This window comes from Dermacentor silvarum, chromosome 3 (genome assembly GCF_013339745.2).
Source record: "Dermacentor silvarum isolate Dsil-2018 chromosome 3, BIME_Dsil_1.4, whole genome shotgun sequence".
Taxonomy (NCBI): Eukaryota; Metazoa; Arthropoda; class Arachnida; order Ixodida; family Ixodidae; genus Dermacentor; species Dermacentor silvarum.
The window spans coordinates 191,435,524-191,463,329 of record NC_051156.1 but is presented as its reverse complement, the minus strand read 5'-3'; the positions used below and the strand labels follow the sequence as shown (position 1 = coordinate 191,463,329).

At 43.8% G+C, this 27,806-nt stretch overlaps 1 protein-coding gene across 1 annotated transcript; it reads left to right on the top strand.

Annotated features, from left to right (window-relative positions):
- Positions 1 to 6: 6 nt before the first annotated feature.
- On the top strand, positions 7 to 27,718 carry LOC119446328 (probable ATP-dependent RNA helicase DHX37). Its single transcript, XM_037710739.2, has 26 exons — positions 7 to 154; positions 624 to 809; positions 1,397 to 1,497; positions 2,164 to 2,593; positions 3,065 to 3,213; positions 4,067 to 4,253; positions 4,745 to 4,858; positions 6,520 to 6,621; positions 8,566 to 8,646; positions 11,495 to 11,727; positions 13,782 to 13,968; positions 14,504 to 14,611; positions 15,628 to 15,752; positions 15,876 to 15,972; positions 17,099 to 17,164; positions 17,249 to 17,327; positions 17,754 to 17,947; positions 19,096 to 19,143; positions 20,366 to 20,522; positions 20,854 to 20,974; positions 21,377 to 21,440; positions 21,953 to 22,067; positions 23,365 to 23,502; positions 24,964 to 25,132; positions 26,051 to 26,148; positions 27,566 to 27,718. Exons 1-26 carry the CDS (start codon positions 71 to 73, stop codon positions 27,646 to 27,648), a joined length of 3,516 nt encoding a protein of 1,171 aa, XP_037566667.1. The 5' UTR covers positions 7 to 70; the 3' UTR covers positions 27,649 to 27,718.
- The last annotated feature ends 88 nt before the right edge of the window (positions 27,719 to 27,806 follow it).

Sequence of the window (27,806 nt, the reverse complement as noted above, 5' to 3'; positions counted from 1 at the left end):
TAACAATGTGTCGCGCAACATCAACTTGATCCACGTGCGTTGCATTGCGCGTCGTGCGATCTCCAGCAAGATGGGTCGATCTCGCCGCAAATACGATGCCAAAGCAAGGAGCTCACAACAGAAAAACTCCACAGACAACGAAAAACCGTCTGAGGTTAGTTACAGACATGTGGATTACTGCAGGCCATCTCGGCAGTCAGAATTGCGTACTTGTGGTGCTTGTCATGATCTCTTAGCAGAGTCGCAAATGCGTTGTCTGCTCATCCTTGTATTAGCGGGTAAGGGTTTTGAACGATATGCGGAAGCCTGACTGACACAGAAACAATGCTCTGAGTTGACTTCAATGCGGAAAGATGAACGGGTTGATAGTTAAATTGTGGCGCTGTGCATTGTTCAGCGTTATGTGAAAAGCAAGACTGTCACTCGCTTTTTAACTTCAGCAGCTATTATTTTCCATTGGAAATTTAGAACACGCACTGTTGTTTTGGATTTTCTGCAGTGGCGTATGCAATGTGTCACGTATACTATATAGCCTAGCAGGAACGCTAAACTAAACTAAGTTTCGTTCTTGCAACAACACACTGTCGACTGAAATAGTGCATCGCATGCCACTTTGCCTACAGGTCGAAGTGGAACTAGATGTGAGGCAGGACAAGTACGACAACAGCAATGCCTTGGTACTGCCTTCCAAGAAAGTTGAAAAGAAAGAAGCCAGCAAAGTTCAAGATGTCAAGGTGGCCCCAAAGCTGTCCAAGAAGAAGAAGAAACTTCTGCAGAAGATTTTGGAAAAGAAGAACAAGAAGATCAATGTAAGTTTCTTTGATCACTTTATTACACGCTGATTTCGCTGATGTGGTAATGGTGCAAGCAAAACATATGAAAATATACCAGGGGGATGTTGACAATGAACTCTTTTTACAACAGCGTTGATATTATTCACTTCGAATTTAACGGCTGGGCGGGCAATTATGTCTCTCATTGGAATGGCGTGACACGTATTTTATAGTGTTTCCGCCCCATCAGCGGAAATAATGTACATGTACAAGATTTCAAATTCGTGTTGACCTTTAAAACCGGATAATGTTTGTAAATGTGCCGTAGTTGTAATGCATGCTGTGTTAATGTAACGTCCAGTGCACATTTTGCATGATTAAGAAAGAATGCATATCAGCCTTGTCCATTCTCGTCCAGCTGATTATCACAGCATAGGAAATGTTAATTATATTGTCTTAAACTTTTAGTGCCTTTATGAATGGGTACTTTGCAGTGACAATCATGGCTATTGACACCATTTCGGAGACATGCAGGCTATTCAGGCATTCGTGATTTATGTAGTTGTGTACACAGAAATGTTACTTAAAAAAAAATTATTCGAACATTTTATCACTTGGGGCAGAGGGCTCACCTCTTGGAAGAGCTGCAGAAGTCACAGGCCAGCCAGAAGGAGCTGTCTATGCTGATTTCCACATCCACCATGCAGACGAAAGGTCTGAAACGGTAAGAGAATTCCCAGGGGCCGCAATTTCTAACAAAAACATCAAACTGCTGGACCAGTGTCTAAATTACAAAAGAAACACATGTTTACTGTGCTGCGAAATTCTGCTAATAAGTGTGGCATAGAAAGGGTGGGGTCCTTGTGCAGTTACTTTTCTTCCTCATGTTTCCAATATGTACAGGTTCAGTGATTCGCTTTTAGTCATCGATAAGTAGTCATTGCTTTCATGCATTTCAAATGAAAGCAGAGATACATGGGGATTTCTTTATTAATATTTTTTGTGTTCACTGTTTTATTCCACCTAGTTTATGTTTTGTAGAGCACATGTTAGGGAGTGGTTATCAGCACACTTGGCTCTGAATTTGCCGACTGGATTATTTGGGTTACCCATCCTTCCCCCTGCTGCCTCTTGGGAGAACCTGTACGATAGCGCCACACTTGCCCAACTTCCTTGTTTCCTGTCTTGCTGTCACACAGCCTCACTGAAACATCCTCAGAGGTCTTGTTACTTGAACTTCACCTAGTTTGTCAGGAAGTAATCGTCTGCACACTTCATGCTGAATTCACGGTCTCTATGAATCTGACCAACCTTGCCATGCCTTTCACAAAAACGTGCATAGTAGAGTGACTTGCCTCACTTGCTTGTTTCTTGTTTCATTTTCAAACAGCCTCGGCGAGCTCACGACTGCGCCTCAGCCAGACGAGAAGAAGGGGCCGGCACGAATAAGCAGTGTCAAAGGGAGCAGGCGAATGGCACCCAAGAGAGCCCGCATCCAGAGGGACGACGTCTTAGGTTTCGACTCGGAATCGTCTGAATCTGAAGACAGTGCAGCAGACGACGACGAGCCATCGCCCAGTGAGGAGGGGTCTAGTGAGAACCAGGCTGCTCTAGAACCGAAGGAGAATGGGAAAGACGAGGGTACTGACAACCCAGAGAGCGATGCTGTAACAGAGAGTGCAACCGAAAAGACAGTCGAAGATGCTCAGGCTGCTTCAGTAGCGACACCAGAGGAAAACACACAGCAGCCTCCAGCGAAACCTGTTAGACATTCCACGCCTTCGGTGTTTATGCCCGTTCACAGGACTGAAGAAATTCAAGTAAGTCAACTTTGTTGCCTTATAACAGGATGCCTATTTTGTTTCAGGTCTGTTCTCTACGTCACCCGGATGTTAAATGGGGATGGAAAAAAAAACAAAAACAATGGAAACCTGTTCTATCAAGTGAAAGTTACGCAGCTTAATAAATGTGTCAAGATACAAGCACATGAAAGGCTACCCAGTACATGATTTTCAAAGGGCATTTACTTTCTCATATCACTCTCTCAACATTGTTGTGGAGTGCCCCAAATGCCATAGCATGTCTCATGCTGTGATCTGCGTGTGTGTTTGGAGATCATTAAAAAATCCTTTTAGTGACCACCGAGTATAGTTCCTAATGTGTCACACCAGGAATTCTGCGGTCTATTATGTGTAGCAACACAGTTGGTACACATAATAAAAGTACGACTACAGGTCCATCACTTCTGGTTGTTGCTGGCTGTGCTGCATTCAAATTTCATTCTTTTGCAGAATGCTCGGCATCAGCTTCCAATTCTGGCGGAAGAACAAAGAATAATGGAAGCCATATCGGAACATGATGTCGTGGTGATTTGTGGCCAAACTGGATCAGGAAAGACAACGCAGGTTCCCCAGTTTCTTTACGAAGCTGGATACACCAGGTATGCCGATTGCTGTCAACTCACAAAATTGCTTCACTACATCTGTAAAATACTGTCAATAAAACTGCAGAGCATCAGTAGCAGTAGATGCCTCACAAGCAAAAAAATAAGTCATTGTTACCAACTGCACAGATGCATGGGGACAGACAGTTGTTAGCCTTTTGAGGGGAGTGTTGTCTGAAATTGAAAAACCTTTTCCTCTCTTGTTATTCTTTTTTATGACGCTGAAAAGCTTGTAATGAATGAGAAGGAGAACTGAGGGGTCCAATTTTTGGGAGTCACAATCAAATGAAACCGTCAGACAACGGAACCAAAGAAAGCATATGGGTGAATTACTTGTGTTAATTCAAATGTAGATATGATAAAGCAATGGAAAATGAAAGTGGGTGAAAACACTACTTGCCGCAGGTAGGATGTGAACCCACATTTTATCACTACGTGTGCTATGCTCTTACCAATTGAGCTACCACTGTGGCATCTTCCCATCCCCTTTTTTGGTTATTATATATAAATGCGATCTAGTCACAGGAGTGTTAGCCAGGCCACTCCGTTCCCCTTCTCACTCATTGCATAGTGAGGGTCTTTACTCTGACTCATTACATAGAAAGGACTTGGCATGCCCCCTCCCCCCATCTCCTCTCTTCGTTCCAAATTTTCTGTGTGCCAGGATACCTAGTATTAAACGACATGCGATGACACCCGCTTGTCTTCCCACTGCAGGCCAAGTGCTCACCCCCCACCCCAACTCCTTCCCCCTAAAAAAAATTCCTGGCTGCAGCACTGCACCTTAGCAAGCTGTGATCAAACAAATGGGCAGCATCCTGACTAAATTTTTCTGCCTGCTGCCTTGCAGGGAAAAAATGGTGGGCGTTACTGAGCCTCGACGAGTGGCTGCCGTGTCCATGTCAAAGCGAATTGCCGAGGAGATGAGCCTTTCCTCTTCAGAGGTCTCGTACCAAATCCGCTTTGAAGGAAATGTCACAGGCGACACTAAGATCAAGTTCATGACAGATGGTGTCCTTCTGAAAGAGATTCAAAATGTAAGTGCACTTTGACATCATTTCACGTTTTAAAAGCTTTGTTTTCAGCTGGCCATTACAGATGTACTGTGCAAAGTGTCCATACTGTGTTCATTCTAGTGTCTCCTCAATGAAACTAACTCTTGACCTACCAGACCTCGCTCTGCGCTGAAAGTGTTCTCGACTGTGCCTCTTCCATAAAATATTTTTTCTTCGATCACTTACTTAGGGAAGAATTGGGACTTGTTTTTGGTGCCAATTCATTTGTAATACGTTCCCTCACCAACGTAACATTCATCACAGATCTGGTTATACAGTATGGTGTGCTAGTTAGGTTGCTATTAGTTTGTTGAGTTTTACGCAGAAGAAAAATATGAGACACAAAAACAAGGAGATGACAACCACTGGGCAGCATATGTTTTGTTTTGTCTTTGTTCTCAGCATTTAGTGCCATTGCCTCATCAATTCTTTCCATTGACTCTGTCTCTCTCTCTCTCTTATTGATGTGCCAGAACTTTCTGCTCACTGGCTACTCTGTAATAATAATTGACGAAGCTCATGAAAGAAGCATCTACTCGGACATCCTGATTGGCCTCCTGTCAAGAATCGTGCCGCTGCGACGACGGGTGAGTAGTTTTTGCGCCATAGCCTTACCTGATGTTACATGATTTATCTGTGTAGGTGCATATGATAAGATTATCTGTTCTACATTGCACTGTTGAAGCCACAAAAGCATTAGGAAGCAAATGCGTAAGCATATTTCAGAGATCCGATTCTCTCTATATTGAACATCAGTGCTAATCAGAGGATTATGTACTATGTTTTTACGTATGTGTGTTTTCATTGTATTTGCACTTGCACGGAGAAGGTAATCACCAATGCAACCTCTCTAGCCCTCATGAATAATCTTTTTTCCATAGTTTGTGTGTCTTGAAATGGTGTACAAGAAGTAGCATTATTGTTTGTACATATCTATCGCAGCTTTTGTTTCAAAAGTTATGTTGGCTGGTTAACACCATTTTCAATTTATAACTGTGGATCTGAGAGGAAAGTTTTATAAGGATTGTGGGAACCATAATAACAACAAAAAATGTTCATATTTCTGAATTAAGCATGAGTTGTATGACCATGCTGCAGAAAGAAAGACAAGAGTGATCTTGGTATACTACAAACATTTGTGTCCTCTCATATCAATACATTCTTTTGACCACTGTGTATTTAGATTGTTAAAATATACTATCAAAGCTCTATTTGTGTTAATTCCTCAGCATAAGGTTGGTTGCTGGAAGAACAAAATTAAGGCAAAGCTTCCATATATGTTGTTACTAATTTTGAGCCAAAAGCCCAGCGCCGCTAAGCCAGCTTTAAGCCCAAACCGCATTCACGCGATTTTGTGCGCGACGGCGACGAGTGACGGCTTCGAGCGACGAAACGGGCCGTCGCGCGAACAGATCGCTTGGTCTTTTCGCTCAATCGCTCGGTTCTAGAAATCTAGAATTCGTCGCTCGTCGCCCAGAAGTGCTATAAGCGACTAGCCAATAGCGCGAAACCGTAACTGGATATACATCAGTCAAGTACTACCGATTGTCGCACGGAATGAGCAAACGACTAGATTTTGATACGTGCAAGGGTAATAACGTAGTGCAAGACCTTTAGAAATATTTATGCTGCTCTTTACTCTAAAACACATCAACTTAAATTAATAAAGCAAGCGTCACGCCAGTTTCGGCGAGTATTTGCTGCCCTCATACCGGCAACACCGGGGAGACGTCACTCAAAGCCGTTGCTCGCATGCGGTGCGACTTGTAGGCGACGAGCGACCGCGACAGCCATCTCCATCGCGTCGCTTGTCGCTGTCGTGCGCAAGATCGCGTGAATGCGGTTTATACTTTACGTCATAGATTTCAAAGCATTTTCTTATGTTTCGGCCGTGGCGACCTACTAAAAGTTCTCAAAGCTTGCTAGGTTCAGTCTGTGGCTCTTTTAGGATACAGTCTAGTTCATTTTTTGCAAAAAAAAATTAACTGATCTCAAGCAGACGCCATCAAAATCCATGACGTCAGGGCAAGCTAGTGCAGCAACCGCAAAGCAGCATCGCCACAATTATTTCACTCTTGTGTCTTTTCGTGCTGATAAAGCTTCCTGTCATGGTAAGAGTTGCTTTGTTGGTATTACAGAAGTGTAATTTACTAATAACACATCAAGGTATTTTTATCTTTAGTGTGTTGTACTTAAGTGCCATGGAAGATAAAACTTGTGCTACTGCATTCCCGTCATTTCAATGCAGAAAGGAAGCCCACTGAAACTCATCATTATGTCGGCAACACTCAGGGTGGAGGACTTCACACAAAACACTCACCTCTTCAAGAAGCCCCCGCCCGTCATCAAGGTGCGTCTAGTCTTTGCCGCAAACTTCTGTATTGAAATTTGGCCACACAGAATGAACATATTTCCACTTGCAAACGATGAAAGTGGGGTGCAGTGCTGCTTGCATGAACTGTTGTGTCAGTTATTGTCATGGTCGTATGAAGTCAGCAGACATTGAAGCAAAACAAAGCCTAAGAGAAGCAGTTTTTTTTTTTTTTTAAATTGAATGTACCGTATTTTTTCATGTATAACCCGCACCCCCAGTTACAACTGCCTGGGAAAAAAATTAATAATTTGCGCATATAACTTGTGGAAATAGCATACAACAATGCTCACACCTTTGCAAAAACAGTCTGCTTACATCAATGCTCACAACTTTGCAAAATTAGTTTCCATTCGCGGATGCACGGCTTGTCCGCGGCGTATCTTCAGCCAGCGACTCCATTCCACCCTCTTCAGCGATGCTGATAATCTTCAATTTCTGCTATGCTGTAAGGGATGGCCATTGAGTGCAGCTCATCTTGAGCAGTGTTCTAGTTCGCCGGCACCGCGTGCACTTCACTGACTACTAAACACAAAATAGTGAGCCATAAAGAGGAGAATGAGCAACCATAAAAGGGAGGAGAAGGGAGCTTTAATATACACAGGGGTGAGGAGAGGATGCGATTACCCCGGAGGTAACAAAACTTTGAATGGAAAAAAACCTTGCCTTGAGGTGTGGATTCACGGCAGTGTGGCGCGCGCTCAAGGCGAAATTTGCAAAAAACTTGCGCCATGTCTTTACTGTTACACGTCTTGAATGCTTGATCTAGGTTAGATGTGCAAAAATACGGTATGAATAAATATGGATGTTGGTTAAATTTGCAATAAAGCTCATTTTCCTGATAAAGGAGAAGAAAAATGGAAGAGGAAGAGAAAACAACCGGTGCGGGTTGAACCCACGAACCTCATCATGACACTTGTGGTGCCCTGCCAGTTGAGATACAGCGGCAGTTGTCGCTCCACCGCTCTCTTATGTGTGTAGTGCAGACTTCTAACAAGGCGAGTTCGCAGCATTTCCTGCAGTTTTTGGAGAGGTAGTGCGGGATCCACAGGTAGTGCCAGGTCTGCTTTGCAGGAGCTAGCGAAGGCTATTTCACAACGTGCAGAGCGAATCAAACGGACCTGTCCTTCCAACAGGAGGAGTCACATAGTCTGAGGAGCAGGCAACTGGCCAATATTGCCAAAGAATGTATGGGCCATTTTGGTAGAAGGCTGCTGGTACCTACTTCACAGGCTGTTATTTGAAGAGCATTTCATCTGTTCTGCCAGTTGTGCAGTGTTGCAGTTAGTGTGCAGGAATCAAAGCCATACAGGCTTGTTCAGCATTGCGGGAGCATGGTATCTAGGCACCATGACGGGCTGCAATGAGGAATGCCTTGAATGACAGTACTTGCAAACTGCACTTTGAAATTGCACTTTAAAATCGCACTTTTCCACAAGCCTTCCATAGCCTAGTGCTTACATGCCAAGCTGTCTCCATACTGTTTTAAACAAGATATTTTTCTGATTTTATGGCTAGCCATCGTCAAAGCAGTTACGAACACTGTATTGTGTCCACCCTCACTTGTCTTCCACTTCAATTTCTGTCTTCTATGTCTTCTATTTCTTGTTTCCCACTCCCCTCTGTAATGCTTCAGCCCTGAGGGTATATCAAATAAATACTTATCGTTACGCTTGTTCTGTCTTGTGACATAAACAGTATTAAGTAAGCATAGGTGCAAAAACAAATTTCTCAATGTAAAGAAACTGTTAAAGGGCTGACCACTGAGAGAGACAGCACAGGAAAAACACTTTGCACGCATCATTGCTTTACTGAACAGTGCTTGTAGTGTGTTGACTGCCTTCCTCTACTAGATGTAATGTGGCTATCAAATATATAACATTGCGAATAAATGCTGGCATAAAACATATTGTTCATTTGCAGGTGGACTCCAGGCAGCATCCTGTAACTATCCACTTCAACAAGCGGACACCCGACGACTACATGCACGAAGCATACCGCAAGGTAAACACCTCCAGCTGAGATGTCCAAGCGAGTCATGTTGCTTGAAGTAATGTTTCTAGATTAATAAATTGTTGCTGATAAGGCTTTATGCATGATAGTGGTGCAGTGTATGCGGTATAGTAATTCTCGTTAATTGTCCTGCATGGAAGACATTTGCTTACTGGTACTGTACATTTTGCTGCGAGTGACATTTAAAAGGACCCTGAACCACTTTTTATCGAAGTCGAGAAATGCATTTGCAGTTAAAGTAGACTATTTCAGGAATACTTTGCCGCAAAAAGTACTTCAATGCGTTCAGCAGAAGCAGAGTTACTGGCAGTCAAAGGTCTCCTATGATTACCTTCGCGGTGCTCCCGCCCCTTCTTCAATGCCTTGCACTGCAAAGGCTACGGTGGAGCAGGGTGTGCCCACAACGCTCCACGAACTGAACGTCACCGTGGCACACAGTTCAAATTTGATTTTGGATGTTCACGTAGACACCACTGTTTTCGATTTTGGCGCCTACTACGTGCCAAATGCGGTTGTCCTCAGAGAGCCGCAGTGCGTTCATCCAGCAGACTGCAGCTACATGCAACTGTTGGACTGTAGTGCGTATGCGCAGTGTTTGCTTTGTGCATGAAGACGATTGAGTGCGTGCTCGCACTCATCTGCTCCAGTCTGGCAATCCTACATGGTGCGGACCAGCTTTGTCCTGCACCAGCTTGACTGATAGATTGCAGCCACATCCAACTTGCGCATTTTGAAGCGCTGTCAATTGCTCAGTATGGGAAGTGATGTCTGCCAGGGCGTCTAGCCAGAGGCTGCCAGGAGTCATCACGTGCTGGCATGTGTGGGAGACCCGACGGCTGCAACACCAATAAGCAATGTGGGTAAAGTTTAATTTCTACGCGAGTGGTGGCGGCCGAGCGTGAGCTTCTTCCGGAAGTACGTAATTCTTATTGAAATTTGAAAAGCAGATTTTTGCTTGCTTCAGCCTGTTATATAACTGCGTCAATAAATATACACAGTAACAGTAGGAAGAAGCACACTGATCCAAACACCCATCTTGATCGATGTCAGCTATTGGCCTGTAGCATCCGCGTATGGGAATCTGCGATATTACGAAATAAAGGGTTTAGAAAAGAATGATGAGCGGGCTTATGTTGATAAGAGAGCATTTGAAAGAAAGGGGTGACTTTGTGCTCCACTTGCGAACTCCACGCTCCATGCCGAGATGTTCATAGCAGCGTATACTATCCACGGGCTCCGTGTTTTCACCAATAGGGTTGGTTGAGGGCCCCTTTTAAATATATATTGTGTATGTCATTGTCTGCGTTACATGAAAGTTTTTCCTGTCAAATCAAATTTTACATCCTGTTACTTTTACATCTTGTTACTTTGTGGATTGGGGGGAGGCCGCTGTTTGAATCATTGTAACGTGTAAAGTGCATCATAATTTTGCTTTATTTATTAATACAGTATAGACCACTTATAATGTAACCGCTTATAGTGCAGGACCGGATATAGTACGGTCTTTTCAGATTCCCGTTAATTTTCCTATAGCACTCCATGTACACACGTATCGCTTATAGTGCAGTTGTGGGAGACGAAATACCGGTTACAGTGCAGCTGCCGGCGCGTCTCCGTCGGGCGTGTTCCAACATTGCTGGCGCATGAATAGCTCCGTTGATATCTTTCGCCCGGCGCACCAAGCCAGAGTGCTGTAGCGGCCGCGAGAGGGCCACAACGTATGGGCACGATGTGAGCCACAGGTCGACATGTACAGCCTGCGTCCCCGGGTACCGCGGGGGCACAACACGAATTTTGCTCATCATACCGGTCACGCATCCCAGCATTCTTCACGAGGAGTGGGCAGAATAATGCAATGGCGGGAGCGCGCGAAAGCACGTCCGTCACTGCGGCTCTCTGCGCATTAACAAGCATGGTGTCACGCACTGCACAAGCAAACATGAACACATCTCACTCGATGACCGTGGAAACTTGCTGTCAGAACCCTATGGTGAGGAAGTGCGGCAGCAGCAGTGAGCGAATTGACCTTCGTGCTGCCGCTCGCATCAAAGTGAACTATGCTGCGAAAACACAGTGCACGGTGGACTGTGCCCTCGTCATAGATGGCTTTCAAGATACCGCGGCCCCTGTGGGCAGGCATGCGCGCTCAGAGTAAACGCACCTCTCCCCCTCGAGCCTTACGCGACTGAAGACAGTGCGCTTCCTTCCCGCTTTCCTCCCTTGCATGTGCGAGATTGAGACGCAATCACCGGCTCACCCTCGCACGCTTTCACTCGCACATATAGCATACAGCGCGCGGCGACGATTTTATTGCCCTTGGACTTTATACAGAAGCTCACGGCAACAGCTACGGCAGCTAGAAATGCACCTGGAGTGTCCAGATAATTCCTATCGCAATAAAATTGTTGTTTTAGTTATAGTGCGGTACCGCTTATAGTGCGGATATTCGCGACTCAGGTGACTTACGTTATAAGCAGTAATCCTTTATACACTGTAATCCTTTATTAATGGTGGCTTTTAGTTAAAGATAAAGGTAATGTGGTCATGCAAACTATTAACAATTTTAAATGAGTCAATGAACTGTTGGTAAAATATGCAATGGGAGAAACAAGAGCAGTGAGCAAAACATTTTTCGTTGTTTATGTGTTCAGATTTTTAAGTGATAGGTTTTGTCGAGCAGCATTTTATACACTTGCCAGACTTTTTCATGGAATGCGTCCTCTGAATATTGATTTGATTGACACTGAGCAATCGCTCACTTGTGACTGGAAATGTATAAATTTGTTTCTTCAAAAAGAAAATTAAAAAGAAAGACTGTTTATACTCTTTTCTTTTGTAGGTGTGCAAGATCCACCAACAGTTACCCGAAGGAGGCATCCTAGTCTTTGTCACAGGACAGCAAGAGGTCCTGACATTGTGCCGGAAGCTGAAGAAACGGTTTCCTGAAAATCATGGGTTTCACGGTCAGGATGGGGGAGATCCAAACCAAGGTTTCAGTGAGGTCAAGAAAGCTGGAGGCAGTGAAGCTCCTCCAAAGGCTGAGGCAAAGACCAAGGGTGTCAACCTGGATGAGTGAGTGCCCGCTTGCTCTAATCAAAGTCGGAGCACCTGTTGTCCTGATGTTTCTGGGTGTACCGAGATGTCATTGAAAGGGCCCCTCACCCAGGCCGCGTAGGAAATTTTGGTTGTACACTGGACGTTGTAAAGCGCTACGCAGGGAGCATTCTGCGGTGAGAATTTTCAAAGATGGTTTAGTAGTAGCCGAGCTAAAAGCAAATCAAATGTCGTGAGGCCATGGTGCGAGGAGGTGTGCTTCCCTCATCACAGCAGAGGCTCTCTCCCATTGCCTTAACCATCACCTTCAAGTGACACTCCCCTTCCTGTCTTCTTCATACTGGAGCCGATGGCTCAACTCTGTTTTAAAGCCACGCTTTCTAGGTGAACCCTCCTGGACTTTGCTGACCGTGGCTGCTTCTGCTGGGTGCTGCTGTCTTGCCGAACAGCTTGTCTTGCCGCTCTATTGCCGAATTGCCTTGCACAGCTCTATTTGTAATACCGCTACAGATGTGCCGGTGACTGGCCTCATTCTCTACAGAATTCCACATTGAAAGAACAAACGGTTCCTAAACATTTTCACTGCAACAGATGTACGCCTTCAAGCGCATTTCTTTGTTAAAGTGAAGCTTTCTCTGCCTTCTTTTCTGGGGTTTGGCACGTCTGCTCGGTTAGCTTCTTGCCGAGTAAGGTGTGCTGGTACCATAGAATCATAGATAGTTCAACAGTAACCAGGGGACGTATTCTGCGACAATCACTTTCGGCTATAGTATCGCCGTCAGGCAGGCACTGATTGGCTGGCTGAGCACTGCGTCACGTAAAGGCGATAGTATCGCCTAGGCAATCCTCACAGAATACGACCCCTGGACTCATTCCAGAGAGGAAAAGTTGGTTGATCCCAGAGACGTTGTAATCCGCGGTCGGGTAGATAATGTGGGTCGCTGAAGGGGTTTCCACATCATGCTGATTTTCTGGGAACGTATGCAGTTTTATTGTCCTGCTTCTTGCATGGAACATTAAGAAGATGGTTTACACAAAACCATCTCAGCATTTCAAGGGAATCCACAAGTCCGCACTGCTGCTGGCTGTTTGTGCACTATGAGCATGTGATGCTGAAGTGCCACGCATGTAAAATCATCTGGTGAGCTGAACACTCAGCTCTTTTGTAAAAAAATGGTGCATGGGCTTCTTTATTTTTTAAATTTCAGCTGTTTTTGCATCATACGTAAGTGCAATACTTTTCAGGTATGATCATCACTGCCTGGTCTATCGTATGTCCCAGCTAACGTTATCCAAGCTGTTCAAGGAAAAAAATTGAAATAATAAAGAAACACGGTGCAAGATACGATCTTAAGACCTACGGTGTTCAGTCGTCAGACCTCTGACGATCGAACACTGCAGGTCTTCAAATATATTTATATATATATATATATAGAACACTTAACAGTTTCCAATGCCCATATCAGGTGAGGGGAATACTCTAAAATAAATGGAAACATTCTTTTGGCAGAATTGTCCTAGTAGGTTTGTGCAATCTCTTAGCTCATGAAAGTGTGTTGCATAAAGCTTTTGGAACATGACGTGACTGACACTAGTAAGGTATATGTCGTTTCAAGTTACTTTTTCTTCAGGCAAAACATCTGAAGTTCAGTTTTCCAAGCTTTAAAAGCATAGTTCAGCCTAATTATATTTTATTGCCATCAGAACTACAGTTCCTGTTGAGCAGTGGCAAATGCTGAAACCTACTTAATAATGTTACCATTGAATGGTTTATTCATGCCTCCAAGTCATTTCACTAAAGTGGCTGTTTGGGCATGTTGGTGTGACATGATTAAGCTTCTAGCACACACGACGAGGCCGAGAAGCAGACATGAAACGCACACAGCTGCGCTCGTGTTTTTCAAGTCTACTTCTGGTCCTCGTCTAGTGCGCTGAAAGCTTCAGTCAATCCAAGCAAGTGCCTGGCATTAGTCCATTCGTATGACATATTCATCCACGGCGAATATGCAACTCAAACAGGGTGTCATGAACTTGTCTGTAATGCCATATCTCGCTTGTTGTTATCATTGCAGCTATTCTGTGGTACCCCTAGATGAAGGGCAATTGGAAGAACTTGTAAAAGACAATGATCAGGAGGATGGTGACCTCTCCTCCTCTGAAGAGGATGACCTCATGGAGGAAGTTGCTCCAAATAAGAATGTTCAGCCGCTTACTGTTCTTCCGCTGTTCTCCTTGCTTCCCTCAGAAAAGCAGGCCAAGGTTTGTTCCTTACTTTTTCCTTAATTAAATTTCTAACAGTTTTCACCAATGTCATTATGCTTGGGATGTTGAAAAATAGGGGGAACCTACTTGGACTTACGAACAGCTGTTTCTTTGTGTTTAAGATAAACAGCAGCCTCTTTAATTGTAGTGTTTATTGTATTAGAGATGGGGTGCATGCAGTTTAAAGTATACTTGAGGCTCTGCTTTCACTTTGAAAGCATCATCAGCAATCTCGTGCTCTGAACTTGTTTTCGATACAGTATGTGGTAGTTTTCATACTTGTGATACCTTGCTTTACTACTATAAAAGCTGTTCTTATCACTTTTTCATGTCTAACTAATGACAGTCAGGAAGGCAAATATTTTTTGTGCAAACTGAAAGAAATCAGGATTGTGAAAAGAAGCGAAGGCATTTGTAATATTCCTGCGGCCATTCATCCGCGTTTGCCATTTCCTCAAGCAAATATTGATTTGCTCTTGTGAGGTTCTCATTGTCGTGGTGTTATTGACAATAGCACTTCTGATGCTTGCAGGTGTTTCAAGCCCCACCAGAAGGCACCCGGCTATGTGTTGTTGCAACCAACGTTGGTGAAACATCCCTGACCATTCCAAACGTTAAATATGTCGTGGACTCTGGCAAGGCAAGATATTGGAAATTATTGTCTGCTAATTTTTCTTTTGCTAGCAGTTCTTTCTGTCTTCAGTTATTTAAATATCCTTTCACGGATAAACAAACAAAGCTGTATAGCTTTGTTTGTTTGTTTGTTTGTTTGTTTATATGTACATTCCGATTTTATTATTTCTCTTTCTTTCTTTGTCTCTGAGCATACTAGTCAACATATTCAACTTCGTCTCAGATCGACAAGGTTCTTCTTAGTCACTGTTGGCAGCTTTTTCTGTCATGAAAACTTTCCTCATACAGTTGTGGAAAGCTCAAATGTATAGATTAATTTCATAGTCATTGTGCCTGCCACGCATGGCCTTTTTTTCTAAGATCATTTGGCTGCATGAATCTTTGTTTCATTAAAAATATTCTGTGACTATCTTAGTGTTTGACTCCTCCACAGGGACGAGCGATTCGGTTGAAGTCTGCCTGTGTGGGAAACTGCTTAGCCTTGCATCCAGTATTTCTGCCTTGTAGCTACTTCTTTTTATACAAAACTGCAGGCACTGTTTTGCATGCGCTTCTCCTTTCTTGTTGTTCACTGTTAGTGACACAGTGTTCACCGACACATGTATCTCTGGTTTCGTATCACAGTGGTTTATTTGGGGTGTATTCTGCTGCTTGCCCGCTAGATCCTAAGTTTATGATGCACAGTGGTTATGGCTAATGGTGTCCATGCCTCAGAATCAAGCTTTTATTCTTTTTTTTTTTTTATTGTTGCTACAAAAGCTCTCTAGCTCTTCTGTGTTTTAAGAAGACGTCATCATCGACTGCGTATAGGCTTTCCTAGACCTAGGTGCCATTCATAAACTATGAAAATGAAGTTTCAAATGAATTGTTCTGAGAGTAATTGAGCTCGTGGGGGTTTCTCCTTACATTGCAAAGATGAACTTAATTAGTCTTGCTTTTCAGAAGACAGTCACATTGTTGGTGCTTGTCTTGCTTGTAGAATCGTGACACTCACATAAATCGAGGGTGCAATACTTTTTCCAGGTGAAAATGCGTGTCTACGACAAGGTGACCGGAATATCTGCTTTCCTCATATCTTGGGTCTCCAAAGCGTCTGCCGACCAAAGGGCTGGCCGAGCGGGCAGAACGTGCCCTGGCCATTGTTACAGGTCAGCAAACCCGTACCCCCCTCTCGTCCTTGTGCGTGTTTCTAGTTTGTCACAGCCAGATCACAAAAGCTGAAAGAGCTTCGTCTCTCACTCTTTTTCTCTCTCCTTCTCTTTTCACCCAAGGTTGTACTCATCAGCGGTGTTCAACGATGAATTCCAGAAGTTCACACCACCTGAAATAACGCGAAGACACGTCGAGGACCTAGTCCTACAAATGAAGGTTCGTTTTTACGCCTTTCTCCGAATTGGTTGGTCATGGCTCTTTATGGATGAGGGTTGGCTACAGGCAACCAACAAAAAAAAGATGTATATATATATATATATATATATATATATATATATTTAATTTTTTTTCTTGCTGAGTTTCATTCGTAAGTTAAAATTCTTTGGCTAAAGGTCTTTGGCGAACGCTGAATGACAGGCAGTGAGGGTCATTTATTGGACTAGGCCAGGAATGCAGGGCATGTAGGAAGAAGTTTGGTGGACGACAAATTTTTTTGAAAACGCAGTCAAAGAAGAAAGACAGATGCAAAATCCCTGGCTGCACTGGTATCACACAGTTAATGTAGAGGAAATGCAATGTGCATGTCTGTTTCACCTGGATGAGAACTGTCTGTACAAGTTCTTCACAAAGCCATAGGTAGTTTGGGGCAAAGCTCAATTTCAAAGCTAACTTTTGTGCTTCAGTGCATAAAACAGTGTTTTCTTAAAAGAAGTAACTGGAACACCAATGCATTTCGTCGGACACTTTGAAAATTAATATCTCGAAACTGGTGCAGTCCTGAGAATTCCTTCCAAGTGGATATGCCTTGCGAACTCACCGGCTATAATTTGTAGATTGAAATGTGTGCTGTAAAGTAATTTAATTAAACAGATCATTAGCATAATTATGTTACTTAATGAAGTATTTAGATTTCTCATAGAACTAAGGGTTGTCTCATGGAGTAATTTTGACCCCGCCGTGGTTGCTCAGTGGCTATGGTGTTGGGCTGCTGAGCACGAGGTCGCGGGATCAAATCCCGGCCACGGCGGCCGCATTTCGATGGGGGCGAAATGCGAAAACACCCGTGTACTTAGATTTAGGTGCACGTTAAAGAACCCCAGGTGGTTCAAATTTCCGGAGTCCCCCACTACAGCGTGCCTCATAATCAGAACTGGTTTTGGCACGTAAAACCCCATAATTTAATTTTAATGGAGTAATTTTGATGAAGGGTTAGAATTGTGCTATGTGCCACAGGCAAACATTTCAAAAACACCCGGCATAGTCACCATGTGCTATTGCGTGAAATATGGGTTTGCACATATGGTATAACTGATTTCATAATGCCTGCTCCTTACATTGACAGGCGATGAACATAGACAAGGTCGTGAATTTTCCCTACCCCTCACCGCCTGATAAGGAAGCTCTCAAGGTAAACTGTCATAATCAGTTACATTTTGCTGTGCTTTTCTTTATGCTTGAGGTGTATTCACAATGGCACTCTCCTGTTTTTCAGGCCGCTGAAAAGAAGCTCATCCTCATGGGCGCTCTGGAAGAGCTTCCCAAGCCAACGCGTTTCAAGGATCTGCCAAATTGTATGCTTGTTTCATTTCCTTCTTGCAGCAGAAATGCTTGGTAGTGTTTCTTCTGGGATTACACACGACTTTGCACTCTTCCCGGTGAAATGGCAAACATGGGATCTACACGGGCCCTGTTTCCTATGAACTGTGTCACACTACGACTCATCTCACGCCTGCAGTAGGGCAGGAAAGGAGACTGTTGGCATGTTTTGGCATTGCCCATGAAGAAGGCATGGAGCGTTTCAGTTATTCGTTGTAGAAGTCCCTGAAAGCTGTGTGAACCTTCAAGCATTTATCGTGGTTCCTTAGTTGCCCTTGCTGATGTCCACTTCCTATCTTCTCCGTCTTCCTCCCCTCATTGCCTTGGCAACCCGCTCCAGCGCTTCCAGATTCCAATTGATTTGGGTCATTTCTGACTCCTACATTTGTTGTGCCTTCCAGGGGAGTGGAGTGCACGAATTACACCCCTGGGGCGCGCCATGTCGTGCTTTCCTGTGAGCCCCCGCTATGCCAAGATGCTGGCCCTGTCGCACCAACATGGTCTGCTGCCTTACATCATCGCTGTGGTGGCTGCCATGACTGTACAGGAAGTGTTCATCTCTATGGGGTTCTCCTCTACGGAAGGCGACAAGCAGGTACTATATTGTTTGTATTGCAATAGCAATTACATGGACACTCCAGATGCGTTTCCGCCGCATGCGTCATAATGTTCCCTATAAAGTCCAGGTACGATAACATCACAGTCGCACGCCATATGTTGGTGCGAATGAAAGCGTGCGAAGGTGAGCTGAGAAACATGGTAGCTCAATCTCGCACGTGCAGGGGAGGAAGCGCACCCTCTTCCATCGTGCAAGACGGGGAAGGGAGGGAAAGGGGGCAGCAGCATGTGGCACGGCTGAGCGTGGCCATGTGGGACCTATCTCGAAAGCGATCTGCGGTGGGTACGGATTCTGGGAGTGCCAAGAACTGATGGCTTGGTGTGAACTGTGTTCTTGCTGCTTAGTTCGCAGTGAGGCGAGAGGCAGCACAGAGTGCAGTTCACTTGCTGCTGCTTCTGCTCTTTCTCACGCCAGCGTAACGACAGTGAGTGTCCGCAGTCATCAAGTGAGATGTGTTCATGTTTGCCTGTGCATGCGTGACACCATGCTTGTTAATTTTAGTAAGTGAATGTTTATAAGTTTATACGGCTGATAAAACTACTATCCTTACTTCATGCAGCTGTCTAATAATTTGCCATCGCAATCGATACTTTGCCTTTCGGGCGAAACTGCAGCTTTTTGCTGTTGTTGGTGGTAGTATTGTGTTTGTTTCCATGGGGTTTTCCTCTACAGAAGGCAACAAGCAAGTATGTTGTTGTTTGACAACAGGGTGCTAGAGGGCTTGTTTTGCTACGACTTTTCTTTTTTTCTCTAGCTTCTTGAATTTGACCTCTGAATTGCCTTGATTCAATTGTAGTCCTATAAATAAGACAAACATTGCGTTGTGTTTTTTCTCTTGACTTGCCGCCTGGCACTGCTTGTTTGGACCCAGAGTCTGTATTCACAAATAAATTAACAAACTAATAAATTTCATACTGCTCTTTATTCAAATGGAAGCTGCGTTGCTGTATCATTTAACACATGCACAAACTGAAACACAACCAACAATATTCCGAGTGAAATTGCATATGTGCCTGGTAGAAAAAATGGATGAAACTTTCATGCGTGGACCATTGTCAGTAAGCTTACAAGATTAAATAGCAGAATGATGTATACACCCTGAGCTTTTTCTTTTTTCTTCACAGGATAAACAAGCAAGGTGGAAGAAAGTTCGAGAAATGTGGGCAGGACAGGTAAGCACATTTTGCCACACCCGCGTTTGCCAGCTGAATTGCCCGTAATGCTAACTGGGTTTAAGATTAATGTGGCATGTTCTATTGCGTAAATGATGTTGAACCTTGTGATTCTGGTATGGTAGCTCCTGATTGGCAAGAGTTCTTCCTTTTGTTGTCAACAGTGTTGCATTGATAACTGTGTTGCCCATCGGTATTCGTACATTCTAACATTCCACTGGTGTATGTGCATGAACACGCACATATTCATAATGCATACCTACCAACTCTCCCAAGCTTTTCCCTGAGCTTTACGAATTTGGGCTCGTTCTCCGATTTTACTAATGTTGCATAGTTTTACGAAAAAGTTTCTATTTGTGAAAATGTTTTATAGGCTAAGGCATAGCAAAATGTTTTTTAATTTCAGTTCACACATGCCTAAAAATGTATATTCTGGCAGGAAAAATGTCAAACGAGGTTGTCAATTGGATTTTTAAGACGGCTGATTTTTTTTGGACCTGCACAATTCCTGTGGTGCCACTGCCTACCCCTACTGCTATTCTGTGACGACAATAACCTAAATTTAGGGGTGCAGGGCGTCCAAAATTCACTCCGAGATCTCACTCAAGCCAAAGGGGATGGTGGCTTGATGTGTACGCCCAATGTTGGAGGTCACGTGACAAAGTGCGCTCTCGGAGAGTAGAGCGTGCGTCTTCACTTCTAAGCCCAGCTGTGCTCTGCATGGCTGGCTGCGCGGCTGAGCACATATGTGGCCTGCATGCCATATCTTGGAGGTAGTCTGTGGGCTGGTGCAAAGTTTAAGGGTGAGCCGAGATGGCTGGTGGCTTCATGTGTGCTGTATTACACTCACCTAGTATTGGAGATTACGTAATCTCAAGTTTCCAAGACACGGTAAAGTAAGACACAGCTCGAAGTGTTCGTTCCCTGCTGATGGTGCTTTTCATCATGCCAATGTTGTGACAGCGAGTGTTCAATGTTGTCGAGTGAGATCTGTTCATGTTTGCCTGTGGCTGCGTTACATCATTTTTGGTAATTTAATTAAGCAAATGGTTACTGCAATTTATAGAGCCGATTATTCTTGTAGTTTAATGCTTTCCTATTGCTTTGCCTTTCAGGTGAAACTGTGACTTTTTTTTGTACAGTTGAGACTAACAAGAAATTGAGCCCCTTGGGTCCTCTTATTCTTCTGGCTCACTGCAAGTAATCTGTTGTCTTTGCACAGGGTCATTCTCTGGCACTTGGGGATGTCATGGTGTTGCTCAAAGCAGTTGGTGCATCCGAGTTTGTCGGCTGCACGGCTGGGTTCTGTGAAAGCCACGGTCTGCGTTACAAGGCGATGGTGGAGATCAGGAAGCTTCGCATCCAGCTCACAAACGAGTGTATGTTTCTTACTCTCACCATAATTGTTTTTCTGATAAAACACTGTTATGTCCTTGCAAACTGTTGTAGGTAGTAGTAGTACTAGTAGTAGTAGTAGTATCAGTAGTCGTAGTAGTAGTACTTGTACTTTCTTTTTGTAATTTGGCACATACCTAGTGTGCAGGACCAGCGAAGAAGCAGGTAGTACAAAGAGAATAAATTAAGATAAGGAAAGATAAAAAATAAGAAGGAAAACAACTTAAGCTTAGGCAAGTTGATGTCAACGAAAGCAACCGGGGATCGTGGATTTATAGCAGTGTCTGCTTTTTTGTTCTTTTGTGGTTTCTTCAGTGAACCTACTCATTCCCAACCTGAACCTGTCAGTCGACCCAGCCATGGAGCCACCAACAGACCTGCAGGCGAAACTCATTCGTCAGGTTCTGGTCATGGGCTTCAGTGACCACATTGCCAAGTATGTGGTATGACTATCGCTGGACCCTTCAGCTTAAAACTTTGATGAGAAAAGAAACGTTTTTATTGTTGCTACAGATTATTTGGATTCGAGCAATGTTTCTGACCTACGCTCAAGTGACAAATAATTTTGATTCGAGCAGTGTTTCTGACCTACGCTCAAGCTGCCTTAGCCAAACTTATTTCGTAAATCAATAACTGTGAAAAGCTCTTAGTGACCTTTCACTCCTAGTGCACAGTAGTGTAAATGCATTTTGAAGATGCTGTATAATGAAAAGCTATTGTGGGAATTTGTTACCAAAGGAAAAGGGATCACTTCACTTTCTCAAGTTACCTCGACATTTTGTCTGTCTGCATATTTGAGCTCTTCTTTGTCCCCTCCCTCCCTCCTTTTTTCATATAGGAAAATGACGGACGAAGAGAGGTGCAGTCAGACAGAAAACATCATTGCAAAGAATGCCTATAAGGTGAGACATGCAAATTGTGTGCAAGCAGCTGTGTGCGTAGCTGTAGAGTTTTGCGAGTGGCTCAGTGAGTTCTGCGCACATGCGTTGTTTCATTACTAACTTGAGCCCCGTGTAAATACTTCAAGTGTGCTTCTCTGCAATAGACATTTGCCCATCTAGAGGAGGCACTGGCCGTGGTGCAAATGAAGACGAAATGCTGGCTGCAGATGCCGGGGCTTGTCTCTTCCGCGAGGTTTCAACACAAGAACCACATCTACATTTTCGATGTTACGAGACAAGAAAACTTTACTCGTACCCGTTATTGCGAAGATGGCTATGCTACCATTAGTTCGGCAAACTGCCTTGCAGGAAGGTTAGCTCTACAATTATGAAAATGGTCAATTGAGCGCAAACAAAAGTTTTCGCAGGTTACGGCTACCGTTGGTGCCCTGTGTAGGAATAATATCTGCAGGCAGGCATTGTTTGTTGTGCTTTCTGTCTTTGTTTCTTAACGCTGTACTTTCACCACGCAGAGCATGGAAGTAGATGGCCCCGTGTTCATCCATCCCAACTCTGTGCTGAGCAGCAAGCAGCCGCCATTTGTTCTCTACCAGGAGATCTTTGAGACAACCAAGATGTTTATGCGAGGTGAGCACGGCAACATGTGGAAGCACCTTCAACCAAATGTTTGCGCTACTTCACATGGCTTGTAGGGATAGGAACAAGCCGTGAGGGAAACGCATATGTGAAATCATAAAAGCGAGGAAACAGCTCTCTTTGATCAACTCTTTTGGTCGTTCTGAGTGTTCATGTTATTTTTGCCTAATTCATTGCATTTTGCTTAGGTTAGGCTACTGTACTGCACATTTCGTGCAGGAGACTTGCTCCAAAAGTCTACCTTGGGACCTCTTCTGTTATCTCCGACTAGTAGTACATTATAACGAAGTGGAAGGGGCAGCCAGAATTACTTCATTATATCCATTATTGCATCTACTGCAATAGGAATCTGCAATAGATGAGGATTTCGAGGGGTATTTTACTTACTTCATTATAGCCTGTTTCATTATAATCATGTTTGCCTGTACATGCTTTTGTAAAAGCTCAGTTGATGCAAACCTTAAAGGGGCCCTGAAACACTTTAGTAACTAATCATAAAATGGCTCACAATTAAAGTATGTTGTCCCATAAATCTCACGACGCAAATATTTTTCGAATCCTTCAGCTATAAGTGGAGTTAACGCACCCATACCCGGCTTCTTCTTTCTTTTAATCTTTGCTAGCACGCTGGAAGCTACACAGTGGAGAAGCTAAGAGGGCAAAGCCCCGGACAAAAGTCGAATGTCATGGCAACGAAAGGGCTCGTCGCGGCCCCCCGTGGCAGCCATGGTAGTCTACGCTACGCGGCCCGCCGCTGCAATCTTGGAGGCCACATGCAGCAGACGTGGCTACACGCAGTGCAAAGATGAAATTGTTTTTCTGTCTTTTTGATATCGCAGACATACATATTTTTTCATTTGTTTAACTCAAAATAATAATTGTGTTACTGAGAATGTTCTCGTGATCACGAAATCAGCCAATAGTGTTGGTCAGCCAACTGCTTTCGATGATGACATTGCTGATTTGAGAGCAAGCGTATGTTCCCTGCTTTTGACACGAGATTGTAAATTCCCTGCTGCATGTAGTGCAATAATATTTGGCTCACATGTTCACAGGAGCCTCGGTTAACAGATCGGCAATGTTCTTTTGATATGTTCAAAAAGTGTTTCAGGGCCCCCTTAACATTCGGCTTAGTACATGCACAGTTGTATGGAGCTGATAGGGGCTGCCAATTGCTGCATCTGTGCACCTTGATACACTCCAATAGGTGGCTGCACCAGACTCCACGTGTAGTCCTCACATGCATTAGGGAGATGCATTCTTATTTCTCAATTATTACATCTTCCAGTGGTCGCAGAAGTGGAACCCGAGTGGCTGCCTGTTTACGCCCCAAAGTACTGCACATTCTCGTCTCCTTTGGAAGATCCACCGCCACGCTATGACCGCAAGAAAGACAAGCTCCTCTGCTCTGTGACATCAACGTTCGGTGAGAAGTCGAGCCTTGGCTCTTTTCTCATGTTGCCAACTTTGTATAAGCAATCACTGCTGTGCTTAGTCCATGGACTTTCATTACTGCTCCAAGTGGCACTTGTCATATGTGGAAATAAAAGAGAGCTAGAAATAAATCAGTCGAACTTCAATTGGTAAACGTGTTTGTATGTTAAATGTAGGATTGCAGATGCGCCATACTCTGTAATAGTAGTAATTTGACCTTATTGGTTCAAAATTTTGTGAGGAATAGGACAAATAAAACACGAACTGAGGAATGCCTCTTACGTGTGTCACAGGCATTGTGTCCTTCCTCAGTCCATGTTTTATTTGCGCTATTCCTTGCAATATGTCTACTTACAAGCTTTGTCTACCTCTGTGATCTAAGACAGTGTCTTTGTGAGAGTATGCATACAAAACAAACCAGTTTTACACTAGTTTCTCATTTTGTTATGAAAGTTGCTTTAATTTTGTTGCTCTTTGTTTACCACATAAGTATTACAGGTGGTCTCACACAATGCCTCAAGCAAACCTTATTGTTTAAAGTGGAAGTCAATGGCACTACACTGCTAGTATCTACCAGCTTAAAAGATTTTGCGCTTTATTGATATTGCAGTCAGAAATGAAACTGGGTGATCTTAATGATATTTATTTTTATCTTCAACCTTGTTACAGCTGCTATTTCAAACAGTATCGTGCTGTTGCTGATTGGGCCACAAATTTTGTTAAAACGCACATCAGTGTGAAAAATATTCCATTTGTATCATAATTATACATCTTTAGGTCATTTCTGTCCCCTTTGATTTAGGTGTTGTGCCTAGGAAACCTGTTGCTCATTGCTCTGTAAACCTTTCCTGATAATTCGTTCTGTGGCAGTGAGTGGCAAAAAGAAATGTCTTGCAATTAAAAGCTACGCCCCTGCCCAGCTATTGACCACCGGTGAACAACACAGAATAGCTATATCAAGGATTATGAAAGAGGCTTAGCAAAGGAGGAGTTCTGCTTAATTCAAGCAGCTTATCTGCCTTACATAATTATCATATAATAATCTAATAGATGTCACCCAGCTATTGTAAATGGCCTTTTATTGATTATCTTGATAATGGACGTTTCAATCGCTTCCTTACTTCGAACACTAATCGTGGGCGCTAGATTTGGCAATGTAAATGAGCCTGATGTAAGACAAACACGTCGTTGGAATTTATTTGAGGCGATTAATTATATGCTGTGCAGCTACGAGTGATGTGTAAATTTTAGTAATTTTCATCCTATGCAATGTATAATCTAATGCAAATATATATTGTTTTGAGCAAGACATACGCCATGCAAATTACCGCAGTATTACATCATTAGTGCAATGGCGTGTGCAAAACAGGCTGTACCTGCCTGCAGTGCAACACTCTTCCTTTACTGCTTCCTAAGCACCAGCGTTGAATGGCTGCCTGCGTGCTCCTTACAGGGCCCCACACATGGCAGATGGAGGCCGTGGAACAGGAATTCCCCGAAGGCCTTGACAAGTTCCGGTGGTTCGCACGGTTCCTGCTTCAAGGAGACGTACTTCCCTTTTTCAAAAAGTACAACAAGCTACTCCTGTCGCCGCCCATCACCATGATCAAGAGTTGGGCACGGTCAGTTCAGTCAGCAATAGGTTGCCGTGTTATTCAGCAGTGAGAGGGTGCCATGCTGAACCTCGCGGCTAGGTTTTGCAAGAATAGAACAACCCCTAGACCATTTTATTTTTGATCTATTGGTGCTACCACTAGTGCATATAAAACACATGATCAGAAACAGTTGCATATATGGACAACACAGCATACCAGACATTTGAGAATAGCTTGCTCTTTGTTGAATTGGTTTATCTAATTGGAGCACCCTGTGCATCTGCGCTGAATAAAAGCTAATCAATTTCACTTACAGGTCGCACACTAGACAAACTGCTGTAATGAGGATGATTAGTGTTCGACATCGTAACAGGCAAGCTGTGAATAGCTTGAGAAATTATTCATCACCATTTTCAAGGAGCCAAGCTAGATGATGCATAACAGACACAGAGGACGTGGAGCAGCCACAGAACATTTCCCAGCTCACTTCATTAGTGTTTGTCTTATATCTCCTAAAATCTTCAGGGTAGTGATGGTTGAATGACTAATCTCGTATTCAACTCTGCCGAACAGCAAAGCTTGATGATGTACATACCCTGTGATCAAATTTCCTCCATCATGTTGCTACCACTGCTGTTTTGACTCCATTAACCTCGGAGCAGGTGGCCCATTTCAGAGGCCTGGCGTTCTTTTTTTTTTTTCACTCTTTTTTTCTTTTATTTAGAGTGCTGTCTCAAATAGGTGCCCTTCTCAGCTGTCACTGATTCATACGACAAAAGCCAGGACAGCTCTTGCACTCTGAAGGTGACCTTTGCACATGTGCCAGGCGTGCGTTCGTGTTTCCGCATTTGCCACAGGGAAGGGTCCCACATCTAAGAATAGTGTGATCAGCACTACTGTGTGTATTGTTGAATTGTTGACTCCCGTCCTTGGGTTTGTCTCTAGGTTGCAGCCCCGAACCGAACACCTTCTGCAGGCCTTGGTTTCCCAGTCTGCTGACTCGAGACAGAAGTTGTGCGACTTGTGGGACAGAGAGCCGAAGTGTGAGCACCCCTTCGTTTACCTACTATCTCCTTCATCATTGAGTATGCCTCAGTGATAATTACAATCATACTGACCCTCAAAACATACTACCAGTGCGACCCTCGAAACACATTTTCTTTAGCTTATCTTACACCTTTGTCACGTTGACAAATTTAAGCATGATTGAGTTATAGCAAAGCAAGCTCGGTGAGGATACAGTATTGATGGCAGATGGTCATTCAAGTGTGTTTGCCTGTTGTTATACAATGTACTTGTGCTTCAGTCATGCTTGAAAATTTTGAACTGCATGTGTGACATTGCATCCAACATATAGTAGGACGGCTGCATAGCATTAAAAAATGCATAAGGGGCATATTTGAGCACTTCTGAACTCTTTGCAAGAGATATCTCTACCACATTTTAACTTCAGCTCTCCATTTGATAGCTGTTAAATCCTCTAGGTTGCACCAGTGTGTCTAGTTCATGACATGCCACAAGTTATTGGAACAATTCTTCCCGCTTGCCAGCTTCCTCGCTCACATGATCCGCTTTCCATTTGTGCATAGGGTTGCTGTTTTTGGCAGCGTTCTTTTACTGCATCCTCAGTTCCTGGGCTGCAAGACCTTTCTCAGTATTGCCAGACCTCCTTTTCATATGCCATTTTCTCTTGCCACTGAAACGGCTTCATCAGTTACTCCTCCTTGGAAATTTAGTTCGTCTCTTCGCACTACATGGCTGAGGCATCCCATTCTTTCCTCTTGAACCATGGCTGCGGTCCCCGTCGCCCTCACCAACCTTTCATGATCTCTTTCCTTGTTGGGGTTGCATACGTGGTTTAGAATGGCACATAGGTCTATGTGCACATCTGTTAAAATACATATGTAGTAACTTTGTAAGCTGGCTTTTTTTTTTTTTCAGCAGGCAGACATAGCAAACCTGATTTTGAGCTTTCAACTGCTATGCAGTAAAATGGTTGCCGCTATTGCCAGGGGGCAATGCAGCCCTTCAGATTTCAGGCGAGGTGTCAAGCAAAGTAACTTTACATATTCTCGCAAACTTTGTGCAGGGAAGCAAGAGCTAGGGCTTGCATCAGCCAATCGGTAACAAGAGCCAGTTGTGCATTCAGAGAAAGGACTGCAGGGGCTTGCCTATTGTATGCCAGTGATCCTTCTGTTCATTCAGTGTTGTGCGGAGGGTGATCAGACAAACAGTGGGGAGTGCTGCTTCTGGTTGGTTGACGAAACCTGTAGCTTCTCCTGCAGTGTGCATAGCTGGTGGAACGGAGTATAGTTTTGTGCATGTGCAAATTTCATTGTGTGTATCCCAGACAGTTCGGAGTTCTTTGGATTGCTGCGATTTAATGCCGATTCAGAGTCTGTGGTAAATCCGATGTTTAGCAGTAACCATTCTTTTTCTCTTTGCATGGAAATTGAGCAGACCTGCTGAAAGAATACCTGGAGTGGATACAAGAGAGTCTTCACAATGAAGTCGCTCTAGCATGGCCTCCAAAGCCAAAGTGAACTTGCTCATGATCTACCTTCACGTTTCATGTACATAAAGAAATAAATTTTAAGTTATTGTTTCGAAAAACATGATGCAAGCAGTTTTCTTCTCATGGGCATTAACCAAAGCTTTGCAAATGCTGGTGCATGGCATGGTTCTTGGAAAAACCCACAAC

What these genes read in the sequence shown, in the direction of transcription:
- LOC119446328 (XM_037710739.2), top strand. Translation starts at nt 71, where the DNA reads ATGGGTCGATCTCGCCGCAAATACGATGCCAAAGCAAGGAGCTCACAA. An exon ending in ACAGGACTGAAGAAATTCAA is followed by an intron (nt 2,594 to 3,064) that starts GTAAGTCAACTT and finishes ATTCTTTTGCAG; the next exon opens with AATGCTCGGCATCAGCTTCC. An exon ending in ACCTAGTCCTACAAATGAAG is followed by an intron (nt 15,973 to 17,098) that starts GTTCGTTTTTAC and finishes TTACATTGACAG; the next exon opens with GCGATGAACATAGACAAGGT.